The sequence below is a fragment of the Lagenorhynchus albirostris genome, chromosome 2 (genome assembly GCF_949774975.1).
Source record: "Lagenorhynchus albirostris chromosome 2, mLagAlb1.1, whole genome shotgun sequence".
Lineage (NCBI taxonomy): Eukaryota > Metazoa > Chordata > Mammalia > Artiodactyla > Delphinidae > Lagenorhynchus > Lagenorhynchus albirostris.
This window is the reverse complement of record NC_083096.1, coordinates 133,788,880-133,802,555: the sequence shown is the minus strand read 5'-3', so window position 1 is coordinate 133,802,555 and position 13,676 is coordinate 133,788,880. Positions and strand designations below refer to the sequence as shown.

General features: G+C 40.0%; 2 protein-coding genes across 3 annotated transcripts in view; one reads left to right on the top strand and one right to left on the bottom strand.

Annotated features, from left to right (window-relative positions):
* TM2D1 (TM2 domain containing 1) overlaps positions 1 to 13,676 on the bottom strand; it is a 158,914-nt gene that overhangs the window by 70,407 nt on the left and 74,831 nt on the right. The window lies entirely within an intron of this gene.
* On the top strand, positions 1,468 to 1,809 carry LOC132516156 (putative G antigen family E member 3). Its single transcript, XM_060142561.1, is given in 1 exon segment — positions 1,468 to 1,809. A coding segment is annotated over 1 exon segment (342 nt).

The window sequence follows — 13,676 nt, the reverse complement described above, 5'->3', positions numbered from 1 at the left end:
GGTTTTGTTTTAGAGCCTCTTCGCCACAGGCAGGGAAGGAGAGGAAAGGTGTGGACCATATCCGTAGACAGAGTGGGTGGCAGCATTAGAATTGGTGGAGGTGCTGACAGAGGCATGGCCATATATACTAGCTGGCTATGTGGGCTTTTGGTGACCTGCAACTAGAATGTTGGTCCAGGGCACCAGCTTTTGTCATGAAAAAACATTCACAGCAAGAAGTTAGAGAAGGATACGACCAAAATGGTGGCCACCACCGAGTAGCCAAGGACCAGTAGGTAGAGTACATATGAGAACATCCTTGAAAACTTCCAGGTCTACCTGGAAGGAATTGAGATGGTGGAAACTCTCACAGAGCAGGCAGGGGAAGAGTCAGAGAGACTTTGATGGCCTTTGATGACCATTCATTTCACGGTGACTCTCCATCGCAGGATAATCTTTAACTATTTTGGAAAGTTTGTGATCTACAATTTAAAGGTCAAAGGCTCCAGGATTCCAGAGTTCCAGTTCTTCTTTCTAAAGTCCCACAGTGTTAAACAAACATAAATTCTTGCCACAATCTCTTAGATTTGACAGCCTAATAAATAGATTAAAAAAAAAAATTCAAGACACAATCTCCTCTCTAGACCAAAACTCCTGAAGGTCAAAGATTGAATCTGCACCACCAAACTCAAGAGGTGCTCAAGAAGTATCTGCTGAGTTTAACTCAGTGCAATGTTCTCCTGAAACATCAAGAGCGTTCACTAGACGCAATAATATAATTTTTAAATCCAAATGTTATTTTCACCTCATTAAAAAAAAGCCTAACCTTATGTATCAATATGCCTGTTTTCACAAAGTCTTTGCCCACAGTCTGTAAGTTGTCCTAATACTAAGACCAAATGCCAAAAATCAAATGTTTTTTCCCTGGAGAAAATCTGGAAGAGGCAATTATACTAGACATACTACTCAGAAGGATCTGTTTCAGTGTTTTTGCTTTTGTAAGTAGCATCATTAGGCCTCTTCAAACCAAACATTGTCCTGAGAAAAGAGTGAAAGCCAGAAAGCAAAGTTCTCTAGCCTCTAGAGAACTAAATGGCTCTAGCCTCTCCATTTTGTTACCCTACATGGGATGTTCCATATGGAGATGAGGAATGAGACTCAAAGCACAGCTCTCTGGGCTTGAGGGTCTCACACAACTGAAAATGTCCCAGGTCATTTCACACACACCCCACCCTTCAAACCAGCTACCTTGAATCCAATCTGGTGGATGATGTATTACTTAACCTTGAAGTATCAGGTTAGCTTCAAGTTTTTATTGAGTACTTACCATGCATATGGTGCAGACTTAGAAGATATAGAGGTAAGAAAAAAGACCAACAGCAGCTGTGCAGGGCAGATCGTGTTCCTGCCATTTGGATTCTTCCTTGCTGAATGAAACTCAGCCAATAGATCCTCATAGCAATACTCCTGGGAGTTAAGTTGGGAAATATGAGTGGGCATGTCAGAACAAGATCCCAATCTGCAGGAAGAAGAAATGATGGAGAGTCTTCCCAGCCAGTTAGACCTCTGGTTGCTCAGCAGCTCAGTGATAAACACCCTCAACTAGAAGAACCACAAACTGAGAGTCAGGATATTATACCTGCTTATGACATTGAAGATGAAGGAGCATCTGTAGCTCAAAGGGCTGATATGGAAGCTGATCAGTAGAAACTGGTTCTCTTGAAGACTGTGGATGAGCCTGGAGGTGGTCCTGATGTCAAGAAGGAGATTCTACCAAGTCTAGAGCCTGTTAAAATGCCAGAAGCTGGTGAAGGACAACCACAGATTTAAACAGAGACAGACTGAAGCCAAGCATGCTGTCCTTGTGTTGGAAATTTGACTGCTAACCACCTCTCAATAAAGTTTTACAACTTAAAAGGAAAAAGGAAAAAAAAGGCCAAAATAGGACCCTGGCCCCCAAAGTTTGGCTTACAAGCTAGTTGAACAAAACACAGTGAATATGGATGAATAGAAGAAAATATTTGTTCCTCAGACACTTACTGAGTCCCTTCTTTGAGCCAGGCTCTGTGCCGGACAACAGGGGTACCAAGGCTGAATTGGTTCCATTTTGTTCAGTTCAACACTTGTTATTCATTCAGCAGGTATTTATTGAATGTATTTGTAGTAGACCACTGCTTTTCAAGCCTTAATGTGTATGGAGATCACCTGGAGATTCTGATTCCAAAGGTCTGGGGTAAGGCTTGAGATTCTACATCTCCAGCAAGCTCCCAAGGAGTGCCAGTGCTCTTTGTCCCTGAACTACTCTTTGAATAGTAAAGGACCATACAATGTTTTAGTCCTTTGCTATACAGGGGAAAATAAGATAGCCATGGCCCCTGCCCTGATGAAGCTGATATTCTAACAATGAATATAAATATTAAACAAGGAATCACAGTGAAATACAATATTAATGGATGTTCAAAGTCTTTGGGGGAGCATTTTGTGAGGGGACCTAATTTCACCTAGGAATCAAAAAAAAAAAAAAGCTTTCCTGAGGAAGTGATGTTTAAGCTGATAGGAATTTGCAAACAATAAAGGAGGAAGAATATTTCAGGTAGAGGGAACAGCATGTTTGAAGGCCTGGAGGTGAGAGAAAGCTTAGATATTCAACAAATATTTTGAGTTTTACCATTTCCAGGCTCTGAGTGTAAGACCCTGCCCTGGACAAAAGCACAGTGGGAGAAACGGACATGGAAACAGATGACTTCAAAACAATGCAGCAAGTGTTCTAACAGTGGTGAGCACAGGGTGCCAGAGGAGTACTGAAGAGGATTTCCTAACCCAGCCCAGGAGAGAGAACATTTGAACGGAGCCCTTGCAGATGAGTGGGAATAAGGCAAGAGAAAAAGATGTGGCAAGGTGGGAGATCTGGTCCTTGCTGCTGAGGACACACAGTCTAGTGGGGTAGTTGGCAAGTTGTGTTATATGATCCTGATTTTAATACAATTTAATCATTGTCTGGGAACAGTGCCTGGCACATAGTAGGCACTCATTAAATATGTATTGAAAGGATGAATATCTAAATGCCATGTAAGTGATAGACTCAGGATGTCCTAGACATAATTGGGTACTAAGTTGTTACCAACTCCAAGTGCCCTAAGAGTTCAGAGCACTAGGGTGTGAACAAGAACTGGGCTTGAAGGAAGACTAGAATCTGTGGGATGTAGGGGAGATCAGTAGACATCCATCCTGAAAAGGAAAAACTACCGGTTCACTGCTGGGAGTAAAGGATTAAAAAAAAAAAAAAAGGGGGCTTCCCTGGTGGCGCAGTGGTTGAGTCCGCCTGCTGATGCAGGGGACACGGGTTCGTGCCCCGGTCTGGGAAGATCCCACATGCCGTGGAGCGGCTGGGCCCATGAGCCATGGTCACTAAGCCTGCACGTCCGGAGCCTGTGCTCCGCAAAGGGAGAGGCCACAACAGTGAGAGCCCTGCGTAGCGCAAAAAAAAAAAAAAAAAAAAAAAAAAAAAAGCACAGAGCAGGGTTTCTTAATCCAGGGCCCATGGAGCTTCTGGGGCATCTATGAAGCCCCAAAGATTATATGCAAAGTCCTAGGTGAATATATATGAAGGACTATTTTTCTGGGCAAAGAGACTAGAACTTCATCAGATGGTCAAAGGAGTCCAGTGACCATTATTAGGTTAGGACCCTTGGGGAGAGAACAGGTAGCCTATTCTAGGTAGCCTCTGAACCACTTACTGATTACAGATAATTGTGTCAATGGAATTCCAACACAGAAAACCTCGGTCTGAGTGTGCTGGATGGTTGCAGCACTGCCTTTGAGCGGCATTTTAGCAATGTCCTTACTGCTACTTATCTATCCAGACTTGTCCACATCGTCAGGGTATCCTCAGCAGCTGATGGAGATGCCTCCTTCCAAAGGCTATTTATATGCACCCAAGTCCTTCCCCTTAATGAGTTTCCAGAGGGGACAATGGCCTCTTGTTAGATTGTCAACTGTTGACATTTCTCTGATCTTTTCTCACAGTTTCCGTTGAGCAGCAGTTGCTGCAGCCTCCTGAACATCGAACAGGCAATTAATTGGTACAGATTTAATAAATGTATTAGAGAAGGAAGCTGCATGTTTATGGACTATTTTCATGGTCATGCATACTGGACAAGGCATTTTTCCACCAACCTACTTATGCTACCACAGTGAACACAAAATTTACATATCTGGAAGAAAACAGTATTTTTCTGAAACATTAATAATAAATGCAGGAAATTTGTCTGTTATGGGTAAACGTCTCCATAGCTTAACTTTGCACCATTCTATTTTGGTTAAAAATATCTACAGTGTTGTCCCTTACCATCTTCCTTCGAAAATATACTGGTAATTGAAATGGCCCTTCTTTCATCAAGAACTGGGGTTCTGCAAAATAGCAATGAGCAATCCCTCTGTTTGAGGATGCAGGCAATGTTTAAAGTTCTTAGAATAAAATAACCTTAGAGTAGAAACCTTAGGAACCAGGTTGTACTAATAGAAGTATACTGTTCAAAATGAGGGAAGTGATAGTCCCTGTCTCCCCAGGGCTAGACATACCACGTAAGAAATATTTTTTATTCAGTACTTAATGCCACATTAGAAGAGGCATAGCAATAGGCACATGAAGCTGGTGATCTTGAAATGAAGGCGAATGGCAGTAGCCAACATTCACAGAGTCCTTACTAAGGGCTGGGCACTGTGCTTTGCATTGTACATTTAATCTTCACAACCACCCTACTATTATACTACTATTAATAGTAGGGCACTACAATTATTATCTCCATTTTACAAATCAAGAAACTCAGGTCATGCAGATAGTAAGTGGTGGAGCCAGCATGACACTTGTTCTTTCTGACTCCAGTGGACCCTCAGCGTAGGCAGTTGGTGTATTTTCAGTTAATCTTGCTAGAGATGATTGGTAATCATGAAAATAAAATCATTGCCTGTGTGTGTGTGTGTGTGTGTGTGTGTGTGTGTGTGTGTGTATTAGTCGTTTCACCAGTCAGCACACACACACTGTGAGGGCAGTGACCATATTAATTATGCACATATTTACTTCTAAGGTTTAGCACAGAGCTGGGCACAAGGTAGGTCTTTCTTACATCTTTTACTGAATAAAATAACTAATTTCAACCATCACCCTGATACCAAAACCAGACAAGGATGTCACAAAAAAAGAAAACTAGAGGCCAATATTACTGATGAACATAGATGCAAAAATCCTCAACAAAATACTAGCAAACAGGATCCAACAGCACATTAAAAGAATCATACACCATGATAAAGAGGGGTTTATCCCAGGAATGCAAGGATTCTTCAATATATGCATATCAAACAATGTGATACACCATATTAACAAATTGAAAGAGAAAAAACATATGATCATCTCAATAGATGCAGAAAAAGCTTTTGACAAAACTCAACACCCATTTATGATAAAAACCCTCCAGAAAGTAGGCGTAGAGGGAAATTACCTCAACATAATAAAGGCCATATATGACAAAGCCACAGCAAACATCATTCTCAATGGTGAAAAACTGAAAATATTTTCTCTAAAACCAGGAACAAAACAACGTAGTCCACTCTCACCACTATATTCAATATAGTTTTGGAAGTTTTAGCCACAGCAGTCAGACAAGAAAAAGAAATAAAAGGAATTCAAATCAGAAAAGAAGTAAAGCTGTCACTGTTTGCAGATGACATGATACTATACTTAGAGAATCCTAAAGGTGCTACCAGAAAACTACTAGAGCTAATCACTGAACTTGGTAAAGTTTCAGGATACAAAATTAACACACAGAAATCTCCTGCATTCCTATACACTAATGATGAAAAATGTGAAAGAGAAATTAAGAAAACACTCCCATTTACCGTTGCAAAAAAAAGAATAAAATACCTAGGAATAAATCTACCTAGGAGACAAAAGACTTGTATGCAGAAAACTATAAGAAAATGATGAAAGAAATTAAAGGTGATACAAACAGATGGAGTGATATACCATGTTCTTGGATTGGAAGAATCAACATTGTGAAAATGACTATAATACCCAAGGCAATTTACAGATTCAATGCAATCCCTATCAAACTACCAATGGCATTTTACACAGAACTAGAACAAAAAATTTCACAATTTGTATGGAAACTCAAAAGATCCCGAATAGCCAAAGCAATCTTGAGAAAGAAAAACGGAGCTGGAGGAATCAGGCTTCCTGACTTCAGACTATACTACAAAGCTACAGTCATCAAGACACTATTGTACTGGCACAAAAACAGAAATATAGATCAATGGAACAGGATAGAAAGCCCAGAGATAAACCCACGCACATATGGTCACCTTATCTTTGATAAAGGAGGCAAGAATATACAATGGAGAAAAGACAGCCCCTTCCATAAGTGGTGCTGGGAAAACTGGACAGCTGCATGTAAAAGAATGAAACTAGAACACTCCCTTACACCATACATAAAAATAAACTCAAAATGGATTAAAGACCTAAATGTAAGGCCAGACACTATAAAACTCTTAGAGGAAAACACAGGAAGAACACTCTATGACATAAATCACAGCAAGATTTTTTTTTTTCTTTTTTTGGCAGTACGCGGGCCTCTCACTGCTGCAGCCTCTCCCATTGCGGAACACAGGCTCCGGACGCGCAGGCTCAGCGGCCATGGCTCACGGGCCCAGCCGCTCCACGGCATGTGGGATCCTCCCGGACTGGGGCACAAACCCGTGTCCCCTGCATCGGCAGACAGACCCCCAATCACTGCGCCACCAGGGAAGCCCCAGCAAGATCTTTTTGGACCCACCTCCTAAAGAAATGGAAATAAAAACAAAAATAAACAAATGGGACCTAATGAAACTTCAAAGCTTTTGCACAGCAAAGGAAACCAGAAACAAGACGAAAAGACAGCCCTCAGAATGGGGGAAAATATTTGCAAACGAAGCAACTGACAAAGGATTAGTCTCCAAAATATACAAGCAGCTCAGTATCAAAAAAAACAAACAACCCAATGCAAAAATGGGCAGAAGACCTAAATAGACATTTCTCCAAAGAAGATATACAGATTGCCAACAAACACTCGAAAGGATGCTCAACATCACTAATCATTAGAGAAATGCAAACGAAACTACAATGAGGTATCACCTCACACCAGTCAGAATGGCCATCATCAAAAAATCTACAAACAATAAATGCTGGAAAGGGTGTGGAGAAAAGGGAACCCTCTTGCTCTGTTGGTGGTAATGTAAATTCATACAGCCACTATGGAGAACAGTATGGAGGTTCCTTAAAAAACTACAAATAGAACTACCACATGACCCAGCAATCCCACTACTGGGCATATACCCTGAGAAAACCATAATTCAAAAAGAGTCATGTACCACAATGTTCATCGCAGCACTATTTACAATAACCAGGACATGGAAGCAACCTAAGTGTTCACTGACAGATAAATGAATAAAGATATGGCATATATAAACAATGGAATATTACTCAGCCATAAAAAGAAATGAAATTGACTTATTTGCAGTGAGGTGGACGGACCGAGAGTCTGTCATACAGAGTGAAGTAAGTCAGAAAGAGAAAAACAAATACCGTATGCTAACACATATATATGGAATCTTAAAAAAAAAAGGTTCTGATGAAACTAGGGGCAGGATAGGAATAGGGACGCACACATAGAGAATGGACTTGAGGACAAGGGGAGGGGAAAGGGTAAGCTGGGACAAAGTGAGAGAGTAGCATTAACATATATACACTACCAAATGTAAAATAGATAGCTAATGGGAAGCAGCTGCATCGCACAGGGAGATCAGCTCGGTGCTTTGTGACAACCTAGAGGGGTGGGTTAGGGAGGGTGGGAGGGATATGCAAGAGGGAGGGGATATGGGGATATATGTATACATATAGTTGATTCACTTTGTTATACAGCAGAAACTAACACAACATTGTAAAGCAATTATACTCCAATAAAAATATTAAAAAATAATAACTGATTTCAGAATGCTTCAAAAACCAATTCACCCATCAGATTATTGAGACTGTAGGGGAAAAGGACATTCTGGGGGGGTATAAATTGTTACAAGTCATTTTAGAGGACACTTTGGAAACAATGATCAAAATGTGAAATGTGTAAACCCTTGACCACAGCTATACATCTAGGAATCTATTCAAGCTATTCTACAGAAATACTGATACATATGTAAAAAGATTATGTGTGTGTACACACATACAAAGATATACATATAAGTGCAAAGATATTTATGTATGTATGCATACATACATTTATTTGCAAAGATACATATATATATACACAAAGACATATACATTTATTTGCAAACATATATATATACACAAAAAGATACATGTGTATATATATACATTTATACTTGTGAGTGCACATTCATTACAGTTCTGTTTGTATTAGGAAAATAAAATGGAGACAACCTAAATGTCCATCAATAGGTGAATGATTTTTTAAAATTATGATACAACCATACAATGCAATACTATGTAGACATTAAAATACTGGAGTAGATGTATTAGGTTAACTATATGAAACTGCCAATTCCTTCCTGTTTAGATCTACAGAAATAACAATTTCACATGGTTCAACTTCATCTATGTACAGATATGAACAATTTCTAAGCATATTAGAAACTGAAAAAGGCAAGTTGCAAAGCATGATGTATTTATGTTAAAATATAAGAAACAAAAATATAGAAAATAAACTAGAGATACTCACCAAAGAGTTAACATGATTATTTCTGGGCCTTTTACAATGAGAATTTTCTTTATAATTTCTTTTAAAAATATGTTTACCACAAGTAATTCCAAAGTGTTTCTCTATTTTGTAAGCATTTTTTCTGATCTACAAATTCCAAAACCCATGAACTCACCATGTTTCTCCACTGGCACAGATGAGGAGAGTAATGAAGAATTAGCTTTAATTATTCAGGCAAAGAAACCCAGATTATTATGAGAACAAGGCAAAAGCAGAACTTTGTCTTGGATTATCTCGAGACAATTGCCTGAAATTTTCCTGCTTATTTTTCCTGTTTGAACCTGGCTTTTCAGACTAATGTGAGGTGATCTGTTTTTCTGTGATTCAGAACCTCACAGAACTTGGCAGGCAAAGAAATACAAAGAAAGGAAGAAAAGGAAAGGGGCAAAGTTGCGGGGGAGCGAAAGAAGATGGGCAGAACTTGAGAAGGCTTTATAAAGTAATACAACACACCCCATACCCTCTGGGAACAAAGGAACAAAGCTGATGGGAGACAACAGATGTTCTTCCCAAACCATGAAAGCATAACACTCTACACCCCAAACTCCTCATTCCAAGGAGTGGCTAATACCTCTTACTAGAATATCTGTACAACAAAGGATTTGTTTTTCCTTTTTCCTTAGATGATAGATGTGAAAGGTAAAATCACTGTTACCAGGTACTTATCAAGTGTGAGTTAGCCAAATTGTTGGTTTCTCTCGATTCTTATTTCTCTAAATCAGTTTTATTGAGGTAGAGTTGACTTAAGGTAAAATGTAACCACTTTAATTTTACATATCCATGAGTTTTGACAAGTAATACACTCATAACCACCTCCAAAATCCATTTTGGATGAGGTTCCATCATCCAAAAACGTTTCTTTGTGCCGGTCAATCCCCACTCCCACCTCTGGCTCCGGACAGCCACTCATCTGCTTCTATCATTACAGATTATATTTGTCTTCTCTAACATTTCATATAAATAGAATCATACAGTATGTACCCTTTTGTGTGTGTGTCTTCTTTCACTCAACATAATGTTTTTGAGATTCACCCATCTTACTGTGTTCATTTATAGTTCATTCCTTTTTTTTTTTTATAGTTCATTCCTTTTAATTGCTGATTTCCACTGTGTTCCATTGTCTGGCTACACTATAACAACAGTTTATCCATTCACCTATTGAAGAACATTTTGATTACTTCTAGTCTTTGGCTATTATGAAGAAAGTTGCTGTGAACATTAGGCTGACTCTTACTTTTGCAGTAAGTAAGGGGTGTTTTTTTTCCAATATAAAGTCATTTGTTTTCAAATTAGCAATAAAATAATCAACTTTACATTAAAAAATGAATAGACAACCAAAAACCCTTCAAATCTGATTTGAAACTGATTTGAAATTAATATCTGTCCATTTGGTTGGGGCATAGGGATGGGAGATAAAACTAATATATCTTAGACACCTACTAAGTGCTTATTAATATGCACAGATTACCTCTTAAATCTTCACAAGCACACTACACCGTGAGGTAGCTATTATTCTTATTTTACTAATAAGGAAATAGAGGCACCAAGAAATTAAAGAACTTGCCCAAGGTCACAGAGCGACTAAGCAGCAAAACCAGGAATTTGCACACAGAACTGCCTGACTCCCATCTGATGCTCTGCAACCCTGCTTCTCGTTGCTGCATCTCTGGCAGGAGGCTTGGTAAATAGACTCAAAGGCAGACAGATTTTGGGTTGAGGTATTGTATTGACCTAGATGGGGGAAGCAGAAGAGGGAAGATGGCAGTGACTGGGTAAAGAGAGAAAAGAAAGAGGAAAGAGGATAAAAGGAGAGGAGGGAAAGGAGCATTCTCTCCACTTTGACAGAATAAGAAGGAGTCTGAAGATCCAGCACGAAGCTGGACTCCCTGGAAACCGCCTAAGGCCTGAAACATTTCTGCTCACAATTGAAGGCAAAACCTTATCCAGCCTTGGCAGTTCCTTCCCTCTTCATCTGGGCTGCACCTCTCAACCATGAAGCTCACAGAAAGCCAGGAGGGGGAGCACCTTTTCAGTTGGGTCGGCATTGCTATTTTGCATGGAGCAAATGCCACTCACATTTGTGTCTGAAGTCAAGAAAAAAGCCGTGCTTGGGATTAGAGAAACTGAAAACAAGTAAGATGACTCATTTGAAACAGTCTGAAAAGTGTAGAAAGTTTAATGATTTAGCTCAAAATTAATTCAATGCTTACAAAGAGAGAAAGGAGACAAAGTAAAAGAAGAAATGCAGAGAGTGTGTAGCCCTCAATATGTGTCAAACACCAAGCTAACAGCTTTGCCTGTATTAATTGAGTTGATCTTCATAATCCTATGAAGTATGTACTATTTTTATTTCTACTTCACACATGAGGAAATCATGCCTCAAAGAGGTTAAATATCCTGCCCAGGGTCACACAGTAAATGGCAGAGTCAGGACTCAAACTCACTAACCACTACTCTGTCCTATTCCCAGGGACTATATGCCAGAGACTGTGTATACATTTACACAAAAATGTATAAAACATGGTCCTGACCTTTGGAGAGCTCATGGGTAAACACTGGACAATACTTCCACTTTGGGCAAGTGACCTAATATTTATCATTAAAATAGGAATTAATAATCCCTTTCTTGCTCTCATTACAAGGTTCATTTATTCTAAAATTTTTTACTGAACATCTATTATGTGCCAGGCATGGTGCTGAAAGTCTCTCATGAAGCTTATATTTTAGAAGGAAGAGAAAGTAATAATTATGTAAAAAACAGATACGTAAGTAATGAGAGAGAGAGGTAGAGGGAAGGAGAGGGAGGGAGGGTGGGTGGGAAGGTAGGAAGGAAGGAAAGAAGGAAGGAAGGAAAGAAGGAAGGAAGGAAGGAAGGAAGGGTGGGAGGGACGGTGGGAGGGAGGGAGGAAGGGAGGAGATATTTTGTATAGTAATAAGTGCTATGAGAAAAAGGAAATCGAGTAATGAGATGAAGGATGATTTTAGACTGAGGGGTGGTTGTTATTTTGCAAAACGTGGTCAGGGATGTTCTTTGTAAAGTGATGACATGGAACTGAGACCTGAATAATAAAAAGCAGGCAGTCATGTGCAGGTCCAGGCACAGTGAGTTCACTTGGGGAAGTCAGTGTGGCCAAAAGTTCATGACCAGGAGGAAGAGTGGTGGGAAATAAAATCAGAAGTTAGCAGGGGCCAGATCATGGAAGGATAGGAATTTGGATTTTATTTCAATAACAGTGAGAAGTCATGGGAAGATTTTGAGTAAGGAAGTGACAGGACCTTATTTTCACCTTTAATAGACCATCCTGGCTGCTTAGTGGAGAATGGATTTGGGGAAGTCTAGAGGGGAAGCAGGAAGGGCAGTGAGAAGGGCATTGCAGTAGGCTTGGTGAGAGATGCCAGTGGCTTAGACAATGATGGTAACAGTGAAACGGAAACTAGTTATTGGATTCAGGATTTATTTTGGAGGTATAGGCCATAGGACTTGCTGATGAATTGAGAAATCATGGGTGTCCTTCAGGATTTTGGTTTGGGCAACTGTTTGAATGATAAAACCCTTAGCTGAGAAGAGCATATTTGTGGTTAATTTTAGAATGGAAAAGCATTTGCAAACTACAAAGTGCTTTCCAAAAGCAAGCTGACACTGAAGAAAGAAGCCACCATGAGTCCTACAGCTGCAAGGAACCGAATTCTGTCGACAACCTGAATGAGCTTGGAAGTAGATTCTTCCCTGGTCCAGCCTCCAGATGAGAATGAAGCCCTGACGCCATCTTGATTGCAGTCTTGTGAGATCCTGAGCAAGGGAATCTACTAACCTATGCATGTACTCCAAACCCACAGAAACTGTGAGATAACAAATGGTGTTTTTTCAAGCCACTAAGCTTATGATAATTTGTTACACAGCAAGAGGAAGCTAATACAGGTGAAGAGTAAATTATCGACTGGCAGAAAGCCCCAAAGTGCTGTTGATATAAACCTAAAAGACAGGGACAAATTTGATCCCAGCTGGGCCCAGTCACACCTGGCTCCCCATTCCTGGGCCATGAGCACTTTTACCTTTAGGGAAAGGGGATTTGATGATAATTTGATAATTAATCTTCATCATCCTCTCTTCCTTGCCTATAACAACAGTCTCCCAGTCTCACTGAATTACTCTATTCTTTGTTCAATCACCACATTTGGTTTTGCTGAACTCGCAGAAATTTAAACTCAGAAAAAGCTGTATCTATAAGGCTGGCATCTCTTCTGCTATAGGAATAAGAAGGAGTTCCCTCAAAACTGAGACCACAACACCTACCTACTTCTTGAAATCCTCCGGACCAGAGGACCCCAGGGTTGGGAGAGAGAGTGTTGGTCATGCAGTTAATTCTCCCAGCAGATGTCTGAATCCTCCACAGCCTGTCTGCCATGGCCTTCTGCTTGAATACCTCCAAGGAGGAAGTGTGGAGACAAAACTGATTCCAAATTCTCACCCTGTTTCCTACTACCTGTTGATCATGGACAAGTTTCTCAACCTCCCTGAGCCTCAGTTTCTTCATCTGTAAACTGGGAATAGTATACCTTTACAGAGTTGTTTTGGTTGGTCTAATTAATACATGTGAAGCGCTAACCCTTGCTTCTCTCTCTGTCTCCCTCTAGTGATGAAAAACCCTGGCTCAGTTCACTTTCTCCCTTTTCTGATTTCTTTTATCTTTTAGTCTCTTTACCAGCCATTTTGAACACCTAATCATTTTATTGTTTCTCAATTACTTTGTATGCATGAGTCATGACCTCCCAGGAGGCTGAGGACAGCCAGCCATATTTTATACTTCTGGGGGTCCCCCAAAGGAGTTAGGTCAATCCAGGGCATACAGCGAGCACACAGTAAACCAGTAAAACCTGCCAAATTAAATTAAC